This window comes from Lissotriton vulgaris, chromosome 2_1 (assembly GCF_964263255.1).
Source record: "Lissotriton vulgaris chromosome 2_1, aLisVul1.2, whole genome shotgun sequence".
NCBI classification, from domain to species: Eukaryota; Metazoa; Chordata; class Amphibia; order Caudata; family Salamandridae; genus Lissotriton; species Lissotriton vulgaris.
Genome location: NC_141687.1, coordinates 1925432660 through 1925458586, shown reverse-complemented (window position 1 = coordinate 1925458586; position 25927 = coordinate 1925432660). Strand labels below are relative to the sequence as shown.

Below are 25927 nucleotides of genomic sequence, written 5' to 3'. Positions count from 1 at the left end.
TTCTGTTGTGGAGCAGAGGAACTGTGACTTAAGGCAATCTTTAGCAGCAAGGGTACTAGGTACAGGCTGTGACTGGTTAACTCACCTCTATGAGGTTCAACATACTCTAATAATCTCCCAAGAAAATCTCTGGGTGGGCGGATCCTGTGCGAAATGCTCTTTGGTATCAAGATATTTGTCCCTGTCCTTGACGGTGTAGACGTTGTTGCTGATGCCACAACATTTGACGTAGATAACCTCTGTGCTGTCTTACAGGATCTACAAAAGTGTTATGATACACTGGCAAAATTACATTTGTCATTGGCTACACCTAAAGAAGCATCATTTCTAATTCCTGTTTAGGGCTGACTCCCTAAAGTGGGAAATCTGGTTCGTAAAAAGGTGGCACTCAAGATAGAATTCGGTCCATCCTAGCATGCTCCTGTGCCAGTTCTTGGTCTTTGGGGTATATAAGCGGTGATTTTACCTCCTCTACCTGGTTGCAACTAAAACCGTTTCATTTCAATTTACCATGTTAACTTATACCATATGGCCGATACTGAATAGTAGGCCTTGGGGTGTCGGGGTATTCCTTTACAGCCTGTGAGCCCAGTTTGACTGAGTCTCCCCCACTGCCGGAGGGGGATGGTGAACCTTAAGTGGACCTGGTATCTGTTTTACATTCTACACCCTCCACAATGGAAATCGTTTATTCTGATCCTACCCTTGAGCCTCAATAGGAGTACAAGCCCCAAATTCAAATCCAGATTCCCAGCCTCCAATATTTCAGCTGAGTTCCTCTGGTTACTATATTGATCAAGACAAGTTTTTCAACTGACAATTCTTCTCAGTCTTCGGTTTTATCTACACCACTAACAAGGATTTTTGTGTATATTCTTGGTTAAAACGCACTTATCTGGTTCCGCCATGGAGGCATGTCTGTATCGTGTTTTCCATGGTATTTCTGTTCATGTGGATTGGATATGTGGCAGGTTTTTTCATTTAATTTACTGCCACTACCTCCGGGAATGGTGCGCCGCAGAATTCGTCGACTGATTGTTGGCTCCACATTTGTCCTCACATAAAATCAAAAGAGACCAGTCCCTTGTGAACATTTCAGCAGTCCCTGTCACTGATGGAATTGTATGGAATAAAGTACAATTCAATGTATTTGGTCCTACGGAGACATTACAAATTCAATATGTGTTCTATGTTTCTGTGGGTGATGTGATAGTACCTGGGGTGCAATCAGATGACTGGGATGTAAAAGACTGTTAATTCCATGTTTTACACATTATAATATTACTCTGTTTGAATTTTGATAACTATGCAGATTTATTCTGTTGTCAGCATTAGGGTCATCATATTCTGCATTGATTAAAAGGACTGTGTCCCCACTTTAACTATACTTAATTGGAACTTTGCCTGACTCCATCTGACGGTAATTCCATCACATAAAAATGAAGTACACCTATTTTATCAGTTATAATCTTTTGTATCCGGTATTACATCATTTTAAGGTGACTTCCAATCTTTCAAAAAAATACATACTCACTCAAACTAAGTTAATTTATGCATCCCATTTTATTGACAACTCTGCATTTAAAGGATACGATTATTGGAAAGACAACATTGATTTGAAATTGGTAAGGGGTACTAGGTTTTGGCAGGTCCAAGGTGTTACATTTTTATTTCGTGCTCAAATTATTTTTCTTAATGGCACGGTCCAACAGAGTACTTGTCTGGGATTGGCTAAGATTGCAGAATTGAATAATCTTACTATTCATTCCTTCGCCCTATTTGACAATGTGCAATCCTATACCAGTTATAGTGCAGACCAACTAAATAGTATGACACAAAATAGTACATTTAACTCCACTACTATAGCCCCATCTGGATGGTCATTTTGGCATCTGAACACAAATGTTTGTCCTTCTCGTTTCGTGAACACAACTTCAAGATTTACTTTGCATAGACCTGATCCACGTTACCCACTTTCTAACACTGTTACCACTTATTTTGTGGGTAAATGGTGTCAACAAGGGTTAGAACTTTCCACATTGTCTGCCGTGAAACAACATCTCTCTCTCCTATTGGAAGACATCAACCTTTCTGATTTCCTTTTAGGTCCCAAATCCCCTTGTAGCACATGATTTGTTTATGCTACATATAATGAATTTTGGAAATTGTCACAAATGGAAGCTGGTGTGTGTTTAGGTCAAATTTATCAAGACAATTTAGACAAAGTGTTTGCAACAGCTTTAATACATTTATCATCTTGTATTTATATTCTAGTAACACTGTAGCTTCTGTCGTTGCGCAAAATGAAGTGTCTACCTTGTTTTATGGTCAACATCAATCAATCAATCAGGCGTTTGTTAAGCGCGACTACTCACCCTTAAGGGTCTCAAGGCTCCAGTTCATCAAGTGGGGGGTCTGTGGAAGAGCCAGGTTTAGAGGTTTCTTGCGAAGATGGGGAGCAATGTTGTCTGCATGAGGTGGAGCAGAAGGCCGTGCCAGGCTCGGGCCGCGAGGAAGGAGAAGGAGCGGCCTCCCAATCTGGCCTTTCTGGTGTAGGGAACCACGGCGCAGAAGAACTGGGCTGATCGTAGCGTCCTCTGGGTGCATTGAATTTGAGTTGGCTGTTCAAGTATGCTGGTCCAGTGTCATGAAGGGCCTTGTAGGCATGGATGTGCATCTTGAAGGACTTTAGCTTCAAAAGGGAGCCAGTGGAGTGTGCGCAGGTGCTGGGAGATGTGGCAATGTCTTGGCAAGTTGAGGACTTGTCTTGTTCTGGATGTTCTGTAGCTTGCAGTGATGTTTTTGTTTATTCCAGCATAGAGTGCGTTGCCGTAGTCGAGTCTGTTGGTGACAAGGGCATGACTGACAGTCTTTCTGTGTTCGAGGGAGATCCATTTAAAGGCCTTACGTATGAGACGGAGAGTGAGGAAGCAGGAGGGCGAGACAGAGTTGATCTGATGGTCCATTTTGAGTTCAGAGTCCAGCATGATTCCCAGGTTGAGTGCATGGGTTATGGGGGTGGCCGGGCTTCAGAGGGTGGGGGCCACCAGGTGTCATTCCAGGCATTGGGGTTTGGGCCCATGATGAGTACTTCGGTTTTGTTGGTGTTTAGTTGTACATAGACCAAACACTTTGAGAGAAGGGTCCAAGGGCAAGTTTAACGACTAACACTAGGTACATGCCCCAGAACCGTATATCACAACAGGAATGTCATCACCCCCTGTGTTCAATATTGACCAATGTTTTTTAATGATCTTCTGAACTTTGTTGGATCTGCTGTTAAACGTATTGACAAAAGTGATGCAATGGTTTTTTTCTTTAGGAGGATGTATTTCAAGAAGATACTCTCTGTTATTGTTTGATGCCCTCTTTTTGGATTGGCGAATGATCTTCTTAGGATAGTTCTTCATGCGAAGTTGTTGTTCCAGGTTTTTTGAATATGCATTAAATGCTTCTTTGTTGGAGCAGTTCCTCTGGGCCCTGAGGAACTGACCAAAAGGTAAGTTGTTTCTCAGGGCCCGAGGATGACAGCTATCATATCTAAGTAAAGCATTTCTGGCCATAGGCTTGCGATAAAGCTCAGATTCTAGGCCATTGGTGGTTGCCTGAATCTTTAGATCAAGGAATGCTAATGACGTTCTGCTATACTCGATGGTGAATTTTAAGTATGCATTTCTGGTGTTCAGCCATTGGTGGAAAGACACGAGATCTTCTTCTGTGCCTCGCCAAATCACCAGAATGTCATCTATATATCGCTTCCAAATATGAAGCGACAATAGATATGGGTTGTTAGATGTAAGTACCTCCTGTTGTTCGAAATTGTGGACGTATAAGTTAGCCAGACTTGGAGCGAAGACACTACCCATACTAGTCCCAGATGTTTGTAGGTAGGTAGTGTCTTCGAAGCGAAAGTAGTTCTCCTTCATCTCTATTTCTGCCAGACTCATAATAAACCGAATGGGTGTGATGGACTGATGGTCACTTTGTTCCAAAAGGCTCCCCACAACTTCCAAGGTTTCAGTTTGTGGAATGAAGGTATACAATGACTCGACGTCAAAGGATACAAGGATGTCAGTGTTGATGTTAAATTGTATACCTGGTAGGAGTCTCAAAACGTCCTTGGTGTCTTGAAGGAACGTTGGCATAGCCTTTACCATTGGGTTTAAAAAGTAGGCCACGAAGGTCGAAAGTGGTTCCAAAACAGAGCCTATGCCAGAGATAATCAGCCGTCCAGGTGCTGGTCTCTGAGGTTTGTGGACTTTTGGAAGGCAATAAAAATATGGAGTTGTAGGGTGCTTCGTGAGAAGATACTGTCCCTCTTGTGGTGTAATCCACCCCTCAGAAGTCGCCTCCTCTACCAAGATTCCAATTTTGATCTTTAGTTCTTCTGTAGGGTCTTTGTTGAGTGGAAGATAGGAGCTCCGATCACTCAATTGTCTCAACCATTCATTTCTGTATGTGTCGGTATCAAGGATGACAGTTGCCCTACCTTTATCGGCTGGCTTTATTATTATTTTCTCATTAGATGTTAATGAGCGTAAGGCCGACTGTTCTTTTCTGGAAAGGTTGACAAAGGGCTTGTTCTCGGTTTGATAAAGATGTTGTATATCATTTTCTACAGCCGCTTCAAATGTCAATACCTTTGGGGGTAGTCCGATACTTGGTGGATTGAATGTCGATGGTTTTTTTAGACCGGTGTTCTTATCTTCGATCTGTGTTCCAATATTTGTTGGTTTGGAAAAGAAATAGTGTAACCTTACTGTTCTAAAAAGTTTGGCTAGTTCCCCCTGTGCTACAAAAGGATCCCCTTTCTGAGTTGCTACGAATCCTAGGCCTTTGTTGAGCAGACACTCTTCGTCTGATGATAAGACGTGTGAGCTTAAATTCATCACAAGGTTGTCGAATTGCTCGTCCCTGCTGCTTCTTGCGGAACTTTCTTCCCGCTGCGAAGATCCATCGTGGACTGCGGTGTGGTGTTCCAGTGGACTTGTTGTGTTGTTCCTTGTCTCCTCCTGCCCTTGCCTCATCTCGGGCCAAACCCTAAAAAAGGAAACGCTCCAGGGCCTTGTTGCATTTGGGGAGGACCAAAAGGACCCATTTGTGGGGGATACGATGGTCCATACATCCACGGGTTGTCCGGCCACCAAGGTTGATATTGATTCTGGTGTTTAGTTGTAGACAGCTGTTTTTCATCCATTTGGCAATGGCTTCCATGCCTTCTCGAAAATTGTACCTGGCGGTATTAGGTTTGTTGGCTAGGGAGAGTGTGAGTTGGGTGTCGTCTGAGTATGACACAATGTTGAGTCCATAGGTTCTGAAGAATGGGTCGAGTGGAGCCATGTAGATATTGAAGAGTGTAGGGCTGAGGGAGGACCCCTGGGGGACTCCGCAGGTGGTAGGTGTAGGGTGCGAGAGGAAAGGGGGGAGTCTGACCCGCTGCATTCTGCTGGGGGGAACATCCATGACTACACGGTCAAAACACCGCACTGCCATAACCACGCGTCTTTTACAATGCAAGTCGTTACCACGACTTGCGCTGGAGGGCACTCTAGACTAAGGAATAGTAGATTTACTATTCCAATACCTTCCCTACTGTACGTAGGCTGGTGTTGGAATAGTAAATCTAACTATTCCTAAGTCCAGCACCCTACAACGCAAATCGTGGTAACGACTTGCGTTGTAAAACGTGCATTGTGATGTACAGCGATCTAGAAGATCACGTTGTAACATCATACAACCTCTGCTGGAGAGGAAGGAGCAGATCCAGTTGAGGGCCTTGTCTTGGATCCCTGCATGGTGGAGTCTGCGTATTAGGTTGCGGTGAAAGACTGTGTCGAACGCTGCTGAGAGGTCAAGGAGGATGAGGGCTACTGTTTCTCCTTTGTCCAGTAGGGTGCAGATGTCATCTCTCTGTTGCAGCAAGGAGGGCGATTTCTGTACTGTGGTTTTTTTCTGAAGCCGGATTGGGAGGAGTCAAGCATGTTGTGCTCTTCGATGAATGTGGCGATTTGGCTGTTGATGGCTTTCTCGATGACTTTTGCTGGGAACGGGATCAGGGAGATGTGTCTGTAGTTTTTGAGGCCGATGGGGTTTGTTGAGGATTTCTTCAGGAAGGGGTTGACCTAGGCGTGTTTCCAGTAGTCTGGGAACGTCATGGTTGCCAGGGAGCAGGAGGTAGTGTGTCAGAGCATAGGTGCAATGGTGTTGGTGTCTCTGTTGAAAATGTGGTGGGGGCAGGTGTCCATGGGGGCCCCGGAGTGAATTGACTTCATCATCTTCAGTGTGTCTTCGGTGGTGAGGGCTGTCTAGTTGTTGATCGCTGGCTTCAGTGTGTCGGGGTGGTTGGTGAGCCTTCAGTGTGTTGGTTGTCTTCGTCGAAGTTGTCGTAGATGCTCTTGATTTTGTGGTGGAAAAAGGTGCTGAATTTGTCGCTGATGAGGGAGGGATGCGGTGGACTCGCTGGTGGGTTGGGTGAACTCCTTGATAATGTTGAAGAGTTCTTTGCTGTTGTGTGCATGAATGGAGATTCTGTCTCCAATCGCTTTTCTCTCCATTTTTCTGATGAGTTGATGGTGGCTTTTGGTGGCGGCTCTGAAGTTATGTGGGCTTCTGTGGATTTGGTGTTCCTCCAGGCCTTTTCGAGGCTGCGGTAAGTGCGTCTGGACTCTCGAAGTTCGGTGGTAAACCAACTGGCTTTCTTGGCGTGTGTGTTGTTGTTTTTCTTGAGGGGGGCTATGGTGTTGGCGCTGTCGGAGATCCATCTGTGCAGGGTTCGGGCTGCACTGTTGAGGTCATCGTTTTGGTTGGGGTGTAGTTGTTGAGTGATGAGATTAGCTGGTCATTGGTGATTCTGGTCCAGTTTATTTGTGGGAGTAGGTGCAGGTGTCTCTGGATGGTGGGTGTTCTAAAGGTGAAGTGGAAGCATCGATGGTCAGTCCATGGGAGTTTGGTGGTGTAGCTGAAGGGGATGAAGTTACCTGTTGTGAAGAGAGGGTTGAGGGTGTGTCCGGTTGAGTGCATCAGTTCGGTCACAATCTGGCAGAGTCCAATGTTGTGGAGGTTGTCCAGGAGGAATGTGGTTCTGGGGTCCAGTTGGGTGTCGAGGTGGAAGTTGAGGTCTTGCAAGTAGAGTGTAGTTGGTGTACGTGATGGCATTTGGGAGATGATGTCAGTGATGGAGTTAGAAAAAAGTCTGCGGGGCCAGGGGGTCGGTAGATGAGGGTTCCTCGGAGGGTGGTGGTAGGACTGGCCAGTATCTTGAAGTGAAGGTGTTCCATGAGGTCTGTGGGCTTGTCAGGGAGTGTGCTCAGGCGGAGGATGGATTTGTGGACGTTGACGAATCCTCCTCCCGGGTGGGTGGGGTGGTCCTTTCCGCAGATCTTGTATCCTTGACGAATGGCGATGGCGATGTCCGGTCCCGAGGTAGTGTTGGTCCATGTTTCGTAAAGAAGAAGGCTACATCTGGGGTGGTCGGGGTGGTCCCAGATTTCGGTGGCGTGTTTGTGGAGGGATCGGACATTGAAGAGGATGCATTGCAGTGTCTTTGGTTGGGTTGTGGTCTTGCGGGCGTGTTGCACTGGTTCTGTGGTCTTGGTGGTGCTGCATATGTGCCAGCAGTGGTGACAGCTGCAGGGTCCGTGGGTGTTGGCTGGTGATACTAGCTTGCAGTTGTTGTTGCATCCTGCGTTGAGAGCATGGAGTACGCTGGGTTTTAGCGTTGGCGTTGCGTAGGTCCAGGGTTCCTGGCGCTGGGCGCCGTCGGGTCATGAACGGGCACAGACGGGCTTGCCTTTGGCACACCTTCGGCTGCCATTAGGTAGGGGTTGGGGAGGGGTGGACAGCTACGAGGCGGGAACATGGAGGGGAGCTGGATTGGGCTGGTCGAGTTGGTTGTGCTGGGGGAGGGGATGCAGGGGCAGCAGCGCACGGTAAAATGGGTAGAAAAAAGGCAAAAAGAGAGGAAAGAGAGGCAGTGAAAGGTGAAAGAAAAGTGGGGGAAAGACACCAAAGGAGAGTGAGAGGTGGAGATTAAATCAGTGAAAAACGAGTGAAAACAGAGGAAAGACACAGTGGGGGAGTGAAAGGAGAAGATCAAAATCAGAACAAAACATGTGAAAACGGAGGAAAGGCACAGAGGGGGAGTGAATGGGAGAGATTGAAATCAGTAAAGAACTAGTGAAAATGGAGGAAAGATATAGAGGGTGAGTGAAAGGGGAGATTGAAATCAGTAAAAAATGAGTGAAAACAGAGAAAGCGCGGAGCGAGAGAAAGAAGACAGATGTTCACTAGACCACCAGGGATGAGGCGCAGGTAAAAACTGCAGGTGGAGGAGGAACTCAAACACCAGCACTCAAGAGTGCAGGGGCTCGAGGGAAGGCCTCACCTGATGGTGGACTGCAAGGGGGAGAGCAATTGTACTGACAATTTGGTTGGACACTGCAGACACTAAAAGATGGGTGCGTACCTTGGCAATACATAACTTCTAGCGAATTGTTCTCACCCTTTAATGTAACACGCAAACAGAAGTTAATGGCTATGAGAGATGCTAGTTATACCATTCTACTTATAAAAAAATTTGAACAGCTTCCCTTCACTGTAGCAGAAACGAATTTGGCAGTCTAATTAATACATGGATTTATCCCAATGCCTTCTCTCGATGTTTCAATTTACTGCCAGCATGAAACACTACCCAATAGGTAGGTATGAACTGCTTGGGGGCAGTTACATCCATGAGTCATGGTCCCTGCCTTTTACATATCATTGTCAACAGGCTGAGAGAGAGGTTTTTTTAACAGGAGAAATGTGCAATTCCACTGGGGAGTTGGGGCCAGTGGGCCGAGGCAGTATCTGTACAAATGCACGGCGTCGCTTGGATCTCAGTTTCATCAAGGTTAACATAGGTTCTGCGTGGATGGTTCTATCAACAACTGGAAACAATTTGCATGTTTTCTCTTTTGACCTTCTCAATTGGATGACAGTTATTGGCATTTTGGAAGAATGGGATAAGTTACTGGGCTTTTTGTTATTCCTTTGGCATCCTACTACTTGGGTCCTGATGATATACTGTAATCTGATATAATTTTGTGCACAAATTTCTGGAAAATATCTTGCTCTGCAATAGCTTTCATACTTTGGTTCTGCTTACTATTTGACTTCTGTCGTCATTCAGTGCTACTGTCCTGACCAAGGGGATGGTTTCATAAGTCCAGGCCCATTGTCATTTTCCCTATGTTAGCATGAGCACGTTACAGACTGCCTTCTGCTCTGCACATGTTACCTTACAGATATATTTTGCTTTGTGGCACTATGTGCTTTCACACAGAGCATACTGTTGTTCTGCGCTCTCTTCTTTTCCTGGGATTTAGTCTGAACATGTAGACCTGGTCGAACAACAATGGCCCCTGCTATTCTGTTCTGGTTAGGCCTAGTTCCAAGACAAAACACGCAAATCCAGCTGTTGTTTTGGAATATGTACTTTCTGCCATATAGAAATACACAGCTAGGTAACACACACTTGGAGAGGGAGCTTTCTAGGGAAAAGATTGTGACAGCACCTGAGATGTAGAGCTTTCATCTGTGTATACTGAGGTACGGGGTCTGCTGCTAACGCCTAGAGATTTGATATATAATCATTTTGTTTCTGTAGAATTGGAGGGAGGTTAGGCTACACTGCCACATATAATGACAGCTCCATTTATGATTTACAGACCACTTGCTATGTTAACCGTATTTTGTAGTGTAGTTCCTATATTCTCAATAGGCTCTGCACATTGGAATAGTATATCCTCTAGTTTAGGCGTAGGACTGAGGTCGACTACGTCTCTATCAAATATACGAAAACTTAATAATGAGTGCCAGCTAGCTCAGAGGTCAATTTATCGAATTTACAAGAAGGGATTAGTTTCTGACAACCGCATAAACATGACAACTTTGTTTCCCATGAATAAGAAATGTGTCTCTAGAGTTGTGGAAACAATAGATAAGTATTTCACTCAGTCAATCATGCATGCTTTGTTTCTACAGAGGTGTAGGGAAATAGAGAGACGGGTGTTTTCATTAAAAGGTTTTATTGAACAGTCTTCCCTCTCGTGCAAGCAAAGTGAACTGCCACAATCGAAATGCAGACTGCAAAGTATAATGCGTACAGCGAGAACAATATTACAAAATAATACTGTAAGAGCATTGTTTGGTTTTTAAACCATATATAAATACATACATAAATAACAATGGCTAAAAGTACTCAACTGGTGCTTCTAAAATACGCCTACCCCAATGTACCTAACCTAAGTCTAGTATGCGGGAGGGAGTAAGTGTGGTGTTGCATAGGTTTCGTTTTTCTTTGCCAAGAATCTATCCAAGGTTTCTCTAGGTTCTAATCAGCTCCATACCTTGGTTTAGAATGAAGGAGGTCTGGTATCCCTGTCTCGGGACTTGATTTCCCAACACCCTGCAAGGGGAGCTTGGAAACACTGGGGCTGAATCCTTGCCGGGAGAAATGCAGTCTCTTGTTCAGTGTGTCAGCTGGAGGGTCAACTTCCTTCAGTACTTGCTGTAGAGAGCTGCGTCAGGCAAGTGGATAGTCGAACTGCTCCAAACCACCGTGTCTTGCTAGACAAGTGAAGGCATATTTATACCTTGAATGTGCCTAGTTTGACGTAAAGTCGGCAAAGAACCCCAAGGGAATAGAAGTTCTTTGTAAAGTACATGAGTTTTTGGACAAATCAATAGTCAAGCGAGGGGAAGTCCATGCCTGCTTAATCCGCTTTTCCAAGAAATCATTGTGACGTTTTGGTATGGGTGGAAGTAGCCATGCCTGTATTTGGATAGCATGGGCTATGTCCAAGTAAGGGAATGATTTCTATCCCTATATTAGGGCAAGGTGAATTGAACCTATATAAGGGCATGAAATGGGAAAATTCACTTCGGATCCTAAAACCCCATACAACAATTTGTTGTGGCACATACACTGCATACTAGAGAAGATAGTTAAAATAAACGTTTCAAAATTTCTGTCAGAACTCATTGTTGACTAGTACAAGTATGAGAGCCAAAGTGTGTGTCCTACAACCGTGATTAATGAGAGGGTCCGGAGTGTTGTGATCTGGTGTGTCTAATCACTTGATCCTCTGTGGGTGAGTAGGAGGGCAAGTGAGACACTGTAGCTAGTTGGTCCCAGGCTCATGAGTACTCAGTTGGTAGGATGATTCCGTGACTGCCTACTAATGTCCCATAATCACAAGCATAGTTCTGTGACTCCCCAGAATCCCTGTAGCAGTAACAGCCTTATTAATTATAAACCACCTGGAGAAGTAGGCATGTTCAATATTTTATTTACTTGGACAATGCCCCATTACTGCCTTTATAGTTTCTGGATTTGTGGCAGTGGTTCTGCATGCATCTGTGTCTGAATAGTACCTGAGGTCTCATTGCTGCACTGTAGTACATTCTGAATTAGCTGTCTGTATCTATATATTACTTCTGTCAATATTTCTTTGGCTCCTACTATGGGAAGTTGATCTACTTCAGAGTGTGCATATGTGGTAAAGTGGCCCATGTTTGCTCAGGCAAAGAAAAAAGGACCTAAGCATACATTCTACATAACATGTGGTAATCTCTCTTGTAAAGGGTGAATTGTCCTATATACGTTAATTGCACCTCAATAAAGACATACTGGCACATGCATCAACAGCAAAAACAACAGTTGATGGACAGAATGCAGAACAATGTCATATATTCACTCCAGTACAGAGATCTGGGCCTAAATAATTTGACTGGGTGTGAGTGTTTTATTGGTTCAGATGGTCCGCCCATCACCACCCCCTTTGTACCACTTTGTTTGCCATAAGTTGGCAGGGTATGCTCAAACGTGAGTCCCTTGCTCACTTTGCCACTGGGTTCAAGCAAGCCGGGCTAAAGACGGCTGGAATGCCAGAAACAGGTCCTCAGATGCTTGTTTCCGGTCCAGAGAAGGCATGGCTTGGCAGTCCGGGCTGGACTGTTCCCATGAGGCACAGGGTCAGACTGATTTGCATATGGCCATGTCTGAACTGGGGTGGCAGAGTGGGCTATAGAACGGTGATGGATTAAACCCAGATCTGTTGACTGGGTGTGAGTGTTTGATTGGTTCAGATGCTCCATCCATCACCACCGCCTTTTGTACCACTTTGTTCGCCATAAGTTGGCAGGGAATGCTCAGACGTGAGTCCCTTGCTCACTTTGCCACTGGATTCAAGCAAGCCGGGCTGAAGACGGCTGAAATGCCAGAAACCAGTCCTCGGATGCTTGTTTCCGGTCCAGGGAAGGCATGTCTTGGAAGTTCGGGCTGGACTGTTCCCATGAGGCACAGGTTCAGACTGATTTGCATATAGCCATGTCTGAACTGGGGTGGCAGAGTGGGCTAAAGAACGGTGATGGATTAAACCCAGATCTGTTGACTGGGTGTGAGTGTTTGATTGGTTCAGATGCTCCGTCCATCACCACCCCCTTTTGTACCGCTTAGTTCGCCATAAGTTGGCAGGGTATGCTCAGACGTGAGTCCCTTGCTCACTTTGCCACTGGATTTAAGCAAGCCGGGATGAAGACGGCTGAAATGCCAGAAACTGGTCCTCGGATGCTTGTTTCCGATCCAGGGAAGGCATGGCTTGGCAGTTCGGGCTGGACTGTTCCCATGAGGCACAGGGTCAGACTGATTTGCATATGGCCATGTCTGAACTGGGGTGGCAGAGTGGGCTACAGAACGGTGATGGAATAAACCCAGATCTGTTGACTGGGTGTGAGTGTTTGATTGGTTCAGATGATCCATCCATCACCACCCCCTTTTGTACCACTATTACAGACCTGGGCACGGAGTCAAAGAAGCCATCAGGAGGCGCACGGACAGTGTGCCATATAAAAGGTGGCACACTGTCAACGCGCCTTCTGGCGGCAGCCCTCAGCAGGGGGTAAAGAGGGTCCCATAGACCTTCCAGACAGGTACAGTCACAGACTTCAACCGCCTGCAAGGGATCTCTAAACCCCTTTGAATGTACAGGTGGGTGCCGCCTGCACTAGGAAAACATGCCGCGGTTACTCCGTGTTTTACTATGAAAGCGCTGCCCTGGGGGCAGCGTGAGTTCGCTGCTTCCCTGGGGTGGCGCATACACCATAATGGGGCGCATTATCACTGTTTGCGCCTGGCGCACCTCTTGAAAGGTGCGCCAGGTGCAAACAGTGATTATATGTAATGCGGCCCTGGAAGTTTGATGACAACTTGCAATTGGGTGTGTCTAGTGTGCTCTGACTCGATGGTTGAGTGTTGAGTTTTGAGTAAGGGCGATGTGGGGAGAACGTGCTGGCTTACTATATGGCACAACTCATGCTTTTGGTTAGCTAGACAGGAAACTAGGAGTTGTAAAGGCAAGGCAGATTAAGCTGGTGTTGAGAGAAATAAAGCGAAAGGGAAATGCAATCATCATGAGTGAGTGAGTAGTGTGACGTTTTGTCTGGTGACAGAGTCTTGGCCTATGCAGGGAATAAGAAGAGAGTTTTACGCCCAATGGTCTGCACTCTGATAATAGACAGCTGCTTCTCTCAGATCAATGATTTCACCTGCAGGGCCCTGAAACTGGGTGGGCAAGGAAGCAGGAGATAAGGTAGAAATGTCCTCAGGGTGCTGAACACCATGCCATTGCACTCACCTGGCATAAGGTGGCCAGGGATAGGATACCAGAGCATTGATCTTGCCGCTATGTTGCCTAGAAAACTTCTTTAATTGGAGCACCAATGTCATATTCTTCTCTTTACCCAATTATCTCATTAGATTTCTTCTATACAGATGGTATAATCTTATGTGCCCAAAAACATTAGACTGATATGAGTGTACTCTCTGAGAGATACTAAAAGCGCAGATAAGTATTTCAATACCTTCAGAAGGTATGATCATGCTTTGAATATTGCATGACCCTGGACACTGTGGCACAGAGTTGTTCCGATTCTAAAAGTGAAGAAAGATGCTCGACCGTCTTGGTGCATGCTACCCCCTTCATGAACTTGTTTACATCTCCCCCGTAGCAATTTATGCACAGGCATTGCCCAATATAATTTCAGACAAATCTCTCAAACATTTGAGTCTGTAGGGAGGTTGGTATTGAGCGACTTTCGATGTGATTCCTATTGAAGTCATGTCAGATGTTGTATTTTAGGAGCCTGGGGGAGTTTCCAGGGTGGGTGATCCCACTGGACTCACAGTGGGTGATCCCACTGGACTCACCTACGATGGCGAAGATGAGTCCATGAAGGACGACCCCCATCAAATGGGGTTGCTTGAAAATGTATATTCAAGTTTTCTTTTGCCTCTACTCCTGCAGCCTCCCAGATTACATTTCTGCAGCTTCAACCTGTGCATCAACAGGTCATGAACTTGACTTAATAACAAAAACACAATGGGGCTTTGGCTGACAGGAGGGAGGCTCTCCCCCCGGGGAAGTTTGGGGCCCCAGGAGGAAGGGAGTGGGGAAGACTTTGTTTAGGGGACAGGAAGTAGGTTTGGGTTGGTTGGGTTCTTTGGGCTGGTTGGGCTCCTTTTGGGCTGGGAGTGTAAATGTACAGCCATTTTGGGTCACTGGGCACCATTTTGGTGACAGTAACCCAGCAGCCGAGCAGTTAAGGAAGTTGTTGTCCCGCCCGCCCGCCCCAGGTAGGTGGGCCTTGGTGGATGTGTCTAGGGGCTGTCTGATTTCAAAGGGGGTTCCAGGAGGGTTTTTTTTGGGAGTGGGTGTGTTGGTTAGGTCTGATGGTATGATGTCGCTGGGGGCAGGTGCTGGAAATGGTGTTGGGATGGCGCTTTTCCTAGTTAAGGAGGGGGGTAGGATAGGAGGAATGAGGTTTCATGGACAGAAGGGGGAGGGAGTGTACAGTTGGCATGAGTTTAAAAACAGTTGAGGCAGGTGTTTGGGTAATTGGTAATTATGTATATGTTGTTGCGGGGGTATTTTTTAGGGGTGGGGGTGGGGGGTTTGAGCAGGTACGTGTTTATTTAGTTAGGACTAGTTTTGTACGACAAAGGCCAAGGAGGTGGTTTTTTTAAGATGCACCTGTTCCCAATAAAGCGGCCTTTATCACACCTTAAAATGTCTCCGGTCGGTCTTTCCCCTACCCGTCTCCCGATGGGCCCCAATTGCCAGTTGTATAATAAAAACATAATAGTTTCAGTCCAGGAAAAGGTATTTACATTTTAATTTCCAGAAAATTCCAATGAATGCAGCAGAAAAGTAAGGAAAGTTAGATTGCTGAACAGATAAATCTAACTAATCTAATTGGAAACAAGAGGAGCCCACTGGTCCTCCGTTTGTCTGTAGACCCTGAAAGATCTACTAGGCTGCTGTGTTTTAAAAAACATTAAAATCATTGTAAAAAAAAACACATGTCCCAGTCATTCTAATCAATGCGAATTTTATTCCACTATATTTGCATCTATTAACAAACTTCCTAGGTTTAATTAGTAACTGATATACAAATATATGAAGTTAAAATTAGAAAATCAAATGCACAAGGAGGAGACAGGATCTTTACTATTAGGAGAAATCACTTAGCCATTGTGCTAGCAAAAACTCCAGTCCCCAAAAATGTTAAATGTACACTTATGCCAATATATAACACACCACCTTCTCGAATCATAATTATTGAAAGGGAGACTTTGAATTGATCAGTTGAAATTGTTCTCATACAAAAAGAGGGTAGAGTAGTGAAGGACTAAGTAGAAGTGCTGTCGCTAGTTACAAGAGTGATACATATATTATCAGTAGATCCTTGCCCACAAAACTCCACACCGTTAATTAATCTTCCTCACAGGAAACAATTAACACTGGTAAGTGCTTAGAAATACATGTGCAGCTCTGCTATCAGTTTTCCCTGCAGTTCCTGTCTGCAGATAAATGGGTTTCTGACAACTAAATTTGTACTTTCGTTTCTGTCTGGCCTGGATAATCCCTCTTTTAAAAAAATCATATTTACGATCTATTAAATAACACTCATGATTGTTTCGTGAGGATTTGCTAAATAAATCACAAAACCAAACCTCACATCAGGCTACTAAACATTAAAAACGCACGAATACATCTTCACCATGTAATTTTACGAAGAGGTGGGAAAGAAAGCATTCTTTTCAAAACCCAGGGTTTGAGTCCCAAAGCCTTATTGGTGCATATCAGGCTTATGCTGGTAAAAAGTGATCTTTAGATGCAAAACGTTTCCCTGAAGTGCAAACTTTATGCCAGTTTACAAAGAACTTCTCAACTCACACCTGAATCAACACCACAGAAATTATGGAGGGATTATAGGAAACTGAACAACTCCATTTTGTGTAAGAAAAAACATGTTTGATGTTTGCACATGCAGATTGTCTAAATGGTGAGAAACTGTCCTAGTAGAGAGTTACAAAAGTCATATGTTGATATGAGTTCAACAAATAAATGTGCATATTGAAAGCTGTAAATCTCCTCATTGCATAGACGTCAGATAAAATGCATTTTTCTTTAAAGAATACGGCTCTATATATCTAGAATTAAGATTCACGCTCTAGAAGGCTTCTATGCGCCAAATAGGAATCAGAACTGCAGACACTGATTATAGTGTCGAAGCTACAACATAAAAGATTGGAATAATTGTAATGCAAAGAAAATACACGTAAAAGGAAATCTATTCTCCAGCAAAAGGCACAGGTAAATAGTTTGTACTGTTTACAGTAAGAGTCATATTTATTTGCTTTGAAACTTGTAAGGGCCTAATTTAGACTTTTATTAGATCAGACAGTCCATTGCGGAATTACGAGTCCATTATATCCTTTGGTGCGAACAATAATATGGCGGGCCAGATATGGGGCACGTTTGGAACGAGTATTCCCATCGCCAACCCCAGGTCTTTGAAATGTCCTGTCTAATTAACTTTCGATAGTAAGAAGGCCGTTTGAGGCATCACTAATTGGAAATGTAAAACTCTACAGTACTCTTCCGGAAGCTCAGAGCGGCAGGGGTGCTGATCAAGGCGGTGCCAAAGCGTTGAAAGGTTGCGGGGTGGAAGACACTGCTTCCGGGGGAGTGGTTTCTATTCTGGTGTACATCCAACGGGCGAGGGCGGTGGCAGTGATGTCCCACTGGAAACGTACAAGCCTTCGAGAAACTCTGAGGTGGCGGCCTGGTCCCTGTCCAGGCCTTCCGCTGATTTCTTAATTTCATGATCGTGATCTGCAAAGTCGACCTCCTGGTCTGAGCAGCTGTCCGTGTTGTAATCGATCCGCTCTGCAAGCGGGGGCTCGTCATCTGTCTCCACGTTGCTGCAAGAGATAAAAGAAAACAGAATGATTGAATTACCATATAGAGATAGCTGGTGACACAATCTCGACGTCATTCATGGACCATCATAATTAACCATCAGGCAGTGTGAGTGGCAATGCACTTAGCATATACACTTGGCAGTAATACACTTGGCGTAGTTTTGTTTCACAAAGACTAATCAATTTTTTTTAAAGTGTAATAGGGTATATATCTCCAACTCGTACACATCACTATAGGCAAAAATGTTCTGCCTTGGCACAGAACATATGTAAAGGGTGGTAAAGCGGACCGAAATGCCAGCTGTTCGCCTTGTAGCACCTTTAATCCATTTTGAATCTAACACCTGAGCAGTGAGTATCAATTTCATTGCAGGTAGCTGGGTGAAAGGGGTGTGTAATGGGTGATGCTGTGGGCATCCTATGCAATACCCAATTCTTTTTTGACGCTGCCCAAGATTTACAAGGATGTGTAAATCTGAGGCAACGGCAAAAACTAACACCTTGCAAAAGCAGGCATTCAATTGGCGCCACAAGATCGTTTTTGTTCTTCTGCAGCACTCATGTTAAGAGAAAATTGCCTTTACAGATTGTTTATGTGCAGGAAGTTGTCCCTTTCTGCACATAATCATTCCTTCAACTCAGACACCCTTGTACCATGATGCCAGGGGTTCTGTGTTGGCACTAAGCAGCTTTTTTTTAGACCCAGCGCAAGGGAAAACATAGGGGTGTTCTTGTGAATACGGCACATCCTTGCGTTTTTTAAATGACGCAGCCCTGCACTGCAAAATTTGCTGCACCGCCGTGCTGCGCCATTTCCTTGTGAATGTACCTCTATGTTTCAATGCATGTGTACATGTGCAAGCATGTGTTCATAGAAGGTTTCATTTGTGGGTGACCTGCTGAGGGGGGCATCAAGGTGACTTGTTTAGGTGGGGCATCCACCTATCAGCGCCATCACTGCAGACTTTGGTACTGTTGCAGTAGAGGCTCCTGTGTCTCTGGGGGGAGGAGAGTAAGGATTGGAGGGGGGTAAAGGAGAAGATCTTTGTTGCACAAAGTCAATTGCTTTCTTGCCTGATTAAGGTGCTTTTTGTACCAGAGAAATGTCGATTGCCGATGGAGCTGGACAAACTAAGGTGATGTGGATACGTGCATTCTAGCAGCGATTCACTTCTGGTGTTTACCAAAGCAAAGTGGATTCTGGTCTGACAATGGTACTCTACATACCAGGAATTCGATTTCTGGCTTGACAAGGGTGATTTAGAAGCCCTCACATTGTACTTTCCAGCATGAGAGTGGTAGTTTACAGGTTGGGCTATCGTGGACATTGGCATCATAGCAGTGCCTAAAATCTAATGGAAAATCGTCGGATATTATGTCTGAGAGTTGATTCTGCATTATAACTAACCTGCACCAGTCAGCCATCCTGAGAAAGGGCTGTGGATCCCTGAGCAGCACCATGGCGCATTGAACTATCTCACACCACAATGAGACTCACGGCCATATTTACAAGCCCCTATTGCCACCACAACGTCACTTTTCAGGACGTTGTAGTGGCTTAACGCCGCCTTGTGAATAAGGCCCCCTTTAACGCTACACTTAGCGTGAAAGGGGTGGGCAATGGGTGTTGCGGAGGGCGTTCCACCGCAACACCCATTGATTTCAACACTGACCCAAATTTACAAGGATAGCGTCAATATGGGGCAGTGCAAAAATTAAGACAGGGGCAACGAGGAGAAATGTTTAATCTCCTCGTTTTTCCTGTTTTATGTGTGCTGGGTTGTACAGCATCCATAGAAACAACAAAAGGCCATTAACACCTTAACCGCAGCGGCAATTTCGCTGCGGTGCGGCCGTTCTGATGAGTGGGCGGGGCTGTGTAGGCCAACGGACGTGCGCAGCACTACAACGGTAGTGCTCGCGACGGACGTTGGCCGACTGCAGCAACAAAAGGGTTAATTGTTTATGTGCAGGAAGGTGACTCTTCATGCACATAAACAATCATAAAAAAATGAAGCTTTGCAACTTCTATGTGTGCTACATTAACCCCTTCCCTGCTGCTGTCGGCCGTCGTAGTGCTGCGCACGTCCAACGGCCAACGCGGCCCACCCGTGCAAGAGAACGCCCGCACCAAGGCAGAATTACCGCCGCGGTTAACGGGTTAAGCAGCACACATTGAAGTTACAAAACATCATTTAAAAATTGTTTATGTGCAGGAAGTGAGAACTTCCTGCACATACACAATATTCTCCTCAACGCACACACCTTTGAACTATTGTCAAAGCAGACACCTGCGTTGGTGCTAGGCTGATAAAGTTAGCCCCAGCACAGGGGAAAACGCAGGGCTGCACCACATTGTTGTGAATATGATGCAGCTCTGCGTTTCAGAAGTTACGGATCGCAGCGTCCTGCCATGGAGGCTAACGCCGCGCTCCTCCACCTCATAGTAAATATGCTCCTCACTGTCCTTTTTGAGAAACTACGATCAGCTCTATCTAGCTGGTATTTTAAGAACTTCTATCGCAAACATGCTAGAGATGGCAAAGAGAGTTGTCACCGAGCCTTATCTGGCACAGGAGCAGTACTGGTCAATATGTCGACACTGGACCTGATTCACAAAAAAAAACATAAAAGGTGGTGCAGTGATTTTCATCTCCACGTGAGCGCACTATTATACGTTTTTACAATCAAAACATTCCCTGACATATTCCTGGAATGCTGCACCAGGAGCAGTTTTCCTTGCTTCTAGTGAGGATGTCAGGTACTATCCCTGTGGGTGTCCTTTTCTCGCTTAGCTTAATTCTATTCAGTATAGATTTACACAAACGAAGAAAGGAGCATACGGCCAAACGCACATGTTCTTTCTTTTTTTTTTTCCTTTGTGGAAAACATTTTTTTCTACCTGGCGAACACCCTTCCACTTTTCCCCAGCAAATATGCAAGTGATCAGTTAGCAGGAAGGGGAGTTACTGCAATCCTGAGCTGGATAACTTTCTGTTCATTTCTATGGTGTAAATTAGCTGAATTTCACCTTCTGAAAGTTCAGCAGATTTATATTGCATAACAGAAAAATGTATAAGGCTGTATAAAGAAAGTAAACGAAATAATATTATTATTATTTCATTTCATATGAAGGCAAATGCTGTTTGTTTTTTTAAAATACCCCAGAATCCAGAGACCAAGGGGCTAGAACGAACACGCTGATTTGCCCATCTACAATTTTAAATATCTAGACCTATATGACTACCTTGCCAGGAGGAGCCAGAACAACCATTTGCAAGTTTACGATGTGATAAATTGAACTACCGCTTTCTACTTTATATCTACTTATGTATTATGCTTGGACTCCATCGCAATTATGCTTCTACATTTTTGCCTCTGATGGTGAAAGCTTGCTTTCACTCCCTTGTAAGAGTTGTGCAGTAACCTTTAACCCCTTGGACGCTGATGACGGAACCGCTCCGTCACTAGCTGCGGATGCGCTGTTCTGATGACGGAGCGGTTCTGTCAGGGCCCGCTTGGCGCGCCTGCGCGGCGCGAATTCCGCGCCTGCGCTGGACGTTCTATTGAGTGGGGCGGGCCATGACGGAACCGCTCCGTCATGAGCACAGCTCAACCGAGGCTGGTGACACAGTGGTTCCGTCACCAGCATGCGGCCGCCGTGCGGCCGCCCTGCCCCCTTAGCACTGCGGCGGAAAAGCCGCCGCAGTGAAGGGGTTAAATAATATAAATGTTTAGCTGTGAGCTTTCGAACTTCACATTAATTGTGTAGATTCATAAGACATGAACTTTTGTTGATAATGCATAGACAAATGAGACCTGGGATAGTAGTGGCCGATGCCATAAGTGGCCTAAATGATAACTCTCTGCCAATGATGAACATAACCTATGCATATATGATGAGATCAAGCCAAATGTGCAGAGGACAAGCATTGTGTCAATCAAGCAGAAGGAAGCTTTGACCGCAGTCTTGCCTCTTTATTGTCATGGTCGTCTTAAGGACTAGCATGTGGGATTTCCTCACCACCATAGGCTTAGCACTTGTTGCAAGATCATAATCTCACCGATTAATAGAAGCGCCATTGAGACTTGCTGAGGCAGTATTTGTAATGGAACTCTCATTATATGTCCATGGGGTAGGTTTATATTTGGATAAGTAAATAAACTATCCTGAGCAAATGGGATTCCTAAATGACAAAATCGTTGTAAATCAGCATTGAATTTAAAAATGAAAACATCCTAGCATGCAAATATGAGCAAAAGAGAAATTCAAGACATGTGTTCAGAGCTAAAGCAGTAAAAAGATAGGACTTGACATTGTAAATAGGAAGGAGGCAACACCACAAAGAGAATCAAAATCCATAATGCATTTCGGAGTGGTAAGCCAGCGACTAAATGATGAGATGCATGATTCAGTCTGTTCAAGAAAACGAGGCAACTTAGATGTAGAACTCATCTATGGTACTAGTGATCAGCTGGTCGGTAACTGCGTGTGAATCTCTCCACTTAGTTGTCCACACTGCCCAAAACAAGTCTTATTGGTTGCAGGTGTAGCAGAAATTCTGTCAGTATGTAAGCACAAATGTGTATTTCCTGGTTATATTCAGGCCACAAATGCACCATCCAGAAAAAATTACCATACCCCTATCGAGGGGTAGGTTGTGGTGTGGTTAACCATGATTACTAGAAAGTGCGTTACCACATTCCTCATCCACAAATATAGGATAAAAAACTTTGCACAGCTGTGAATAGAGTATGGCGTGCATCGTAGCTGCTGTATATTAATGCTCACTTTGTTGCAGGGGATTTATTGGCCATTTAGAAGTAACTCAATTTGGGTCTTATAGAGCATCCCTTGAGATCAGATGGTTTGTGATACTATTTGAGAAATAACTTTATCAATGCAAGATAAAGACATCTTCAATAAGACGTTTTTGAATCCTATGCTCCTTTGAAACACAATCTAAGTCCAAGGGTAGAAATCTTCACTAGACTTAATGTTGAGCACCATCGGATTGACCTAAACTGCTCACTGAACACGAACTCTGAAATTCTACGGCTCGGATCTTTCCCAGCCTTCATTGAGTGCTTCACCATGATCTCGTCTATCAGCAACACATCCTGGACAGTCCAGTCTTCGGATCCAGCCTGCTTCCTTTCCCCACTGAGGACTCTACCTACTCAGAAAGTTGGAAGTTAACTCTTTGACTGGGACGAACTTCAATCCAACCCATGCTCCATTGTAGTTTGCTCTCAAATTTGCCGGTCCTGGCCTCGTACGACCAGTTGGCCCCATTTGGCGCTTGGCACTTTTTGTCTAGTTAAATTGAACCTTTAAATATCCATATCTCCAATTCCCATGATTGGATTTTTGCTTTTTTGGTGTCAGTTTCTTCATCACAATATTCTCTATTTGTATAATTTGGAGCAGAGTTTTTATTATGCTTTACACATTTTCTTAAGTTAAGTCTGATTTCTTTGTGCCTCAGGTACAAACAGGGCCAGACTGGCCATAGAGGGAAACGGGCGTTTCCCCGTTAGGCCGCTAGGGTGGGGGTGGTTTTGGGCCCCTGGGGTCGTTTTTGTTACTGAGGGTCGGCAATATCACCCCCTCTAACAAAATCAGCCGAAAACGGTGCTTGCAAACTGCTCAGCTGCACTCCCCCTCACCCCAGGGTGGGTCAGCTGAGCTGTTTGCCAGGGCCTGTTTCTGTTCCAAGTCAGGCCCTGGGTACAAATAGTCTTCTCAGGTTTAAATTACTGAAACATTTACTGGACCTAACAAGAACAGTGACGTTATTACCCGTGGTAGACTACCATCCCCTAACAAATAATATACTTTCTCACAACTGGCTTCTGTTAAGAATTTCTCTTATCTTGTAATGAAAGGAGAACAAACCTAAACTGGTGTATTTCTATTAATTTAGCAAGAACTGACATAATAAGAATTTTAAAGATATTCCTCTATCAGTCTCCCTTTTATCGGTCCACCTTTCAGCTTTTTCTGTGGCTTTTTACAGGCCACGTAAAACCTATGATAGCATTGGAGCAGTTTACTCTATGCCACATCCAATTTCTTTTTTATGGATAGTCCAGAAATGTTAAAGTTATAATAAAATGTTGGGCTATTATTTGACATCACCCAGCGTTGGCTCTGATATCTTGAAAGGGCCATAATATTTCAGTAGGGAATGGACTAAGAGTGAAGGGAATGGCATTTTACATAGGGCATGCAGCTAAAGTCTGATCGCAAAACTTCAGAACAAAACGGAGAATGTAACAATGTAGAGCCAAAAATAAAAAAAACTAGGGGGAAAACCCCAAGAGGATGACACTGCTTGTAACTTCCTCCAGATATTCAAGTTATGGCAAAGGCAAAGTGTTTGGTTTATGAACTATAAAACTACAGCAATATTATAGCGGGAGAAAGGAATGACTTAGGGCCCCATTAGTATGTCGGGCAGATCGCCACCGCCCGCTTGGCTGTGGTGATCCGCCGACATATTCCCCCGCCTGTATGTAAATTTACCTCCACCACATTACCATGGTGGGTACCCCGGCAGACAGAAAGACCGTCTTCCGGTTTTCTGCCCGGTCAAAGAGTTGACCGGGTGGAAAACTGTTAATATGGTGGCGGTATCTTGTAGACGCCGCCATCCATATTAGCGTACATGCGGGGACATGCCTTTCCGTGGCGGTGTAAAGCGGTTCTCAGCATTGGGGGCACGTAACGGGCCCCCAGGGATTCTGGGAGGTGGGGGGTGCACATGGGGGGTACCTATCGTACCCCCCTGCATTTGACAGTACAATGGGTCAGGCACCGCACAGTGCATGTCATGTTGTACTGTTAAATGCACAACTTTCTGGCAATACGGCGGGCGGTGCTGCGCCGCAATGTCAGAAATGCAGGATGGGGCCGCTTGTGTGGCGGGCGCATACTAATGGGATGTGCGGGACCGCCGCACCCTTAGTGGGTGGTCCCATTTCCCAACAGGAAATGACAATCACATCGATTTGTGGAGAGCACTAACAACTTAGCTCGATGGCCCCTCATGATTGCACAATACAAATGAACAGTTTTAAAAAGGTAGGTATGTTTATATGCCACTATTTACATATTATTTACAACATCTACATGGTGTACATGGTGCACAATGTTTGAATAGAGTCAACTTCACATACCTCAACCAACACCTCTAACCCAACATGATGTCACCTTACACTCCACCATTTTGTGAGTAAAGCCAAGTGGTAAAGAAGCCCGGAGTACCATGCCACTTTTTCTTACTTTTTTCCATAATGGAAAGGTGTTTTCCCCTTGTAGAATCCCCGTACCTTCCCAGTTCACCAAAGTTGGGTATGATTCATTACCGTCCTCATTCTAGAATGGGGAACCCTTTGCTGGAGAAAAATTCTGACTGTATCTAGATTGGGAAAGGGTTGGATAAGAGTTTACGAATGGTCACAAATTCAGCTGTTGCATGGAGTTTACTAATTTGTATTCTATACACCTGTGAAAGAATTTCACAGTTGGAAACCATTTTACCCTGCCCATTATACTTTTATAGCCATTAGTTATAATGGGGTAACCCAGTGACCCTCAGTACATGAGTCTTGAAGCTTAAACAAAAAAAAAAGTGGTTCTGTCAGGAATAGAAACATTTCTTCACTTCACTGTACTTAATACGTATTATACAAAAACATCGAATGTAGGGTACACAGAGACACACAACACCGAATTCATTTCTAAATGTAATTCTTTAGTATATACCTTGCCTGTATTAATCAATAGATAGCTGGTTGTCCGAAACAAAACACAAAAAACACATGCACTGTGAAATACTTAGTGACTGGTCGTGAGTGGTGACGAAAGTGCTGAACAAGGATAAGTTAGGTGACATATATTCATACATATATACAAAACATATGTTCTTGAGTGTCCACTTGAGACCAATAGCCACAACAAAATGAAGTATATCCTTATTTGCGTTGCGACTTTGCATGGAAGTATTGACATAAACAATGTGTAAAGTATTTGAAAACACCACAATTGGACATAACACCAGTTTAGAAGAATAAAGTATTTTTATCTAGACGACATAAGACCAAAACGACAAAAACTGTTCCAAAATAAGTCTTTAAAAAGAGTTCAAGGGTTTGCACCAAAATAATCCCCAGTTGAGTGACTTTTAGCCCAAAGTACCTGTAGATACACCAAAAGTTTTAAGCGGCAGATGCAGCATCAGAAAACATGAGATGCTACACTCCTGAGAACCTGGGGCGGCGAAGCGAGAACCCAGCTGCACGCATTGTCACATCAGACCTCTCAAAGTGGGGTTTGAGGCGGTTCACATGTGAACCCTCAAAGGGTGGTTGGGAGTTTGCAAGTTAAGCAGGTAGGTTACATCACTCTTGTGCTCCACCACCTTGTATGGCCCAGTCCACTTGTATTGGAGCGCACAAGGCTCCTCTGACGCCATCACCCACATCTTCTGCCCAGGTTGAAATTCAACCAGAGTGGCATTCTGGTTGTACCATCTTTTCATTTCTTCCTGGCTAGCTTCCAGGTTCTCCTGAGTGAGTTTCCTGAAGCATTGTGTCTGGTTGCGGAAGGCCAGC

At 44.7% G+C, this 25927-nt stretch overlaps 1 protein-coding gene across 2 annotated transcripts in view; it reads right to left on the bottom strand.

Annotated features, from left to right (window-relative positions):
- Positions 1–15414: 15414 nt before the first annotated feature.
- The window catches only part of AGBL1 (AGBL carboxypeptidase 1), a 3462078-nt gene continuing 3451565 nt past the window's right edge, over positions 15415–25927 (bottom strand). For both annotated transcript variants that reach the window (XM_086958112.1, XM_086958114.1), the window contains exon 23: positions 15415–17308. In XM_086958112.1, the coding sequence (XP_086814238.1) occupies positions 17080–17308 (229 nt within the window). In that variant the 3' untranslated portion in view covers positions 15415–17079. The remainder of the gene's footprint in view (positions 17309–25927) is intronic.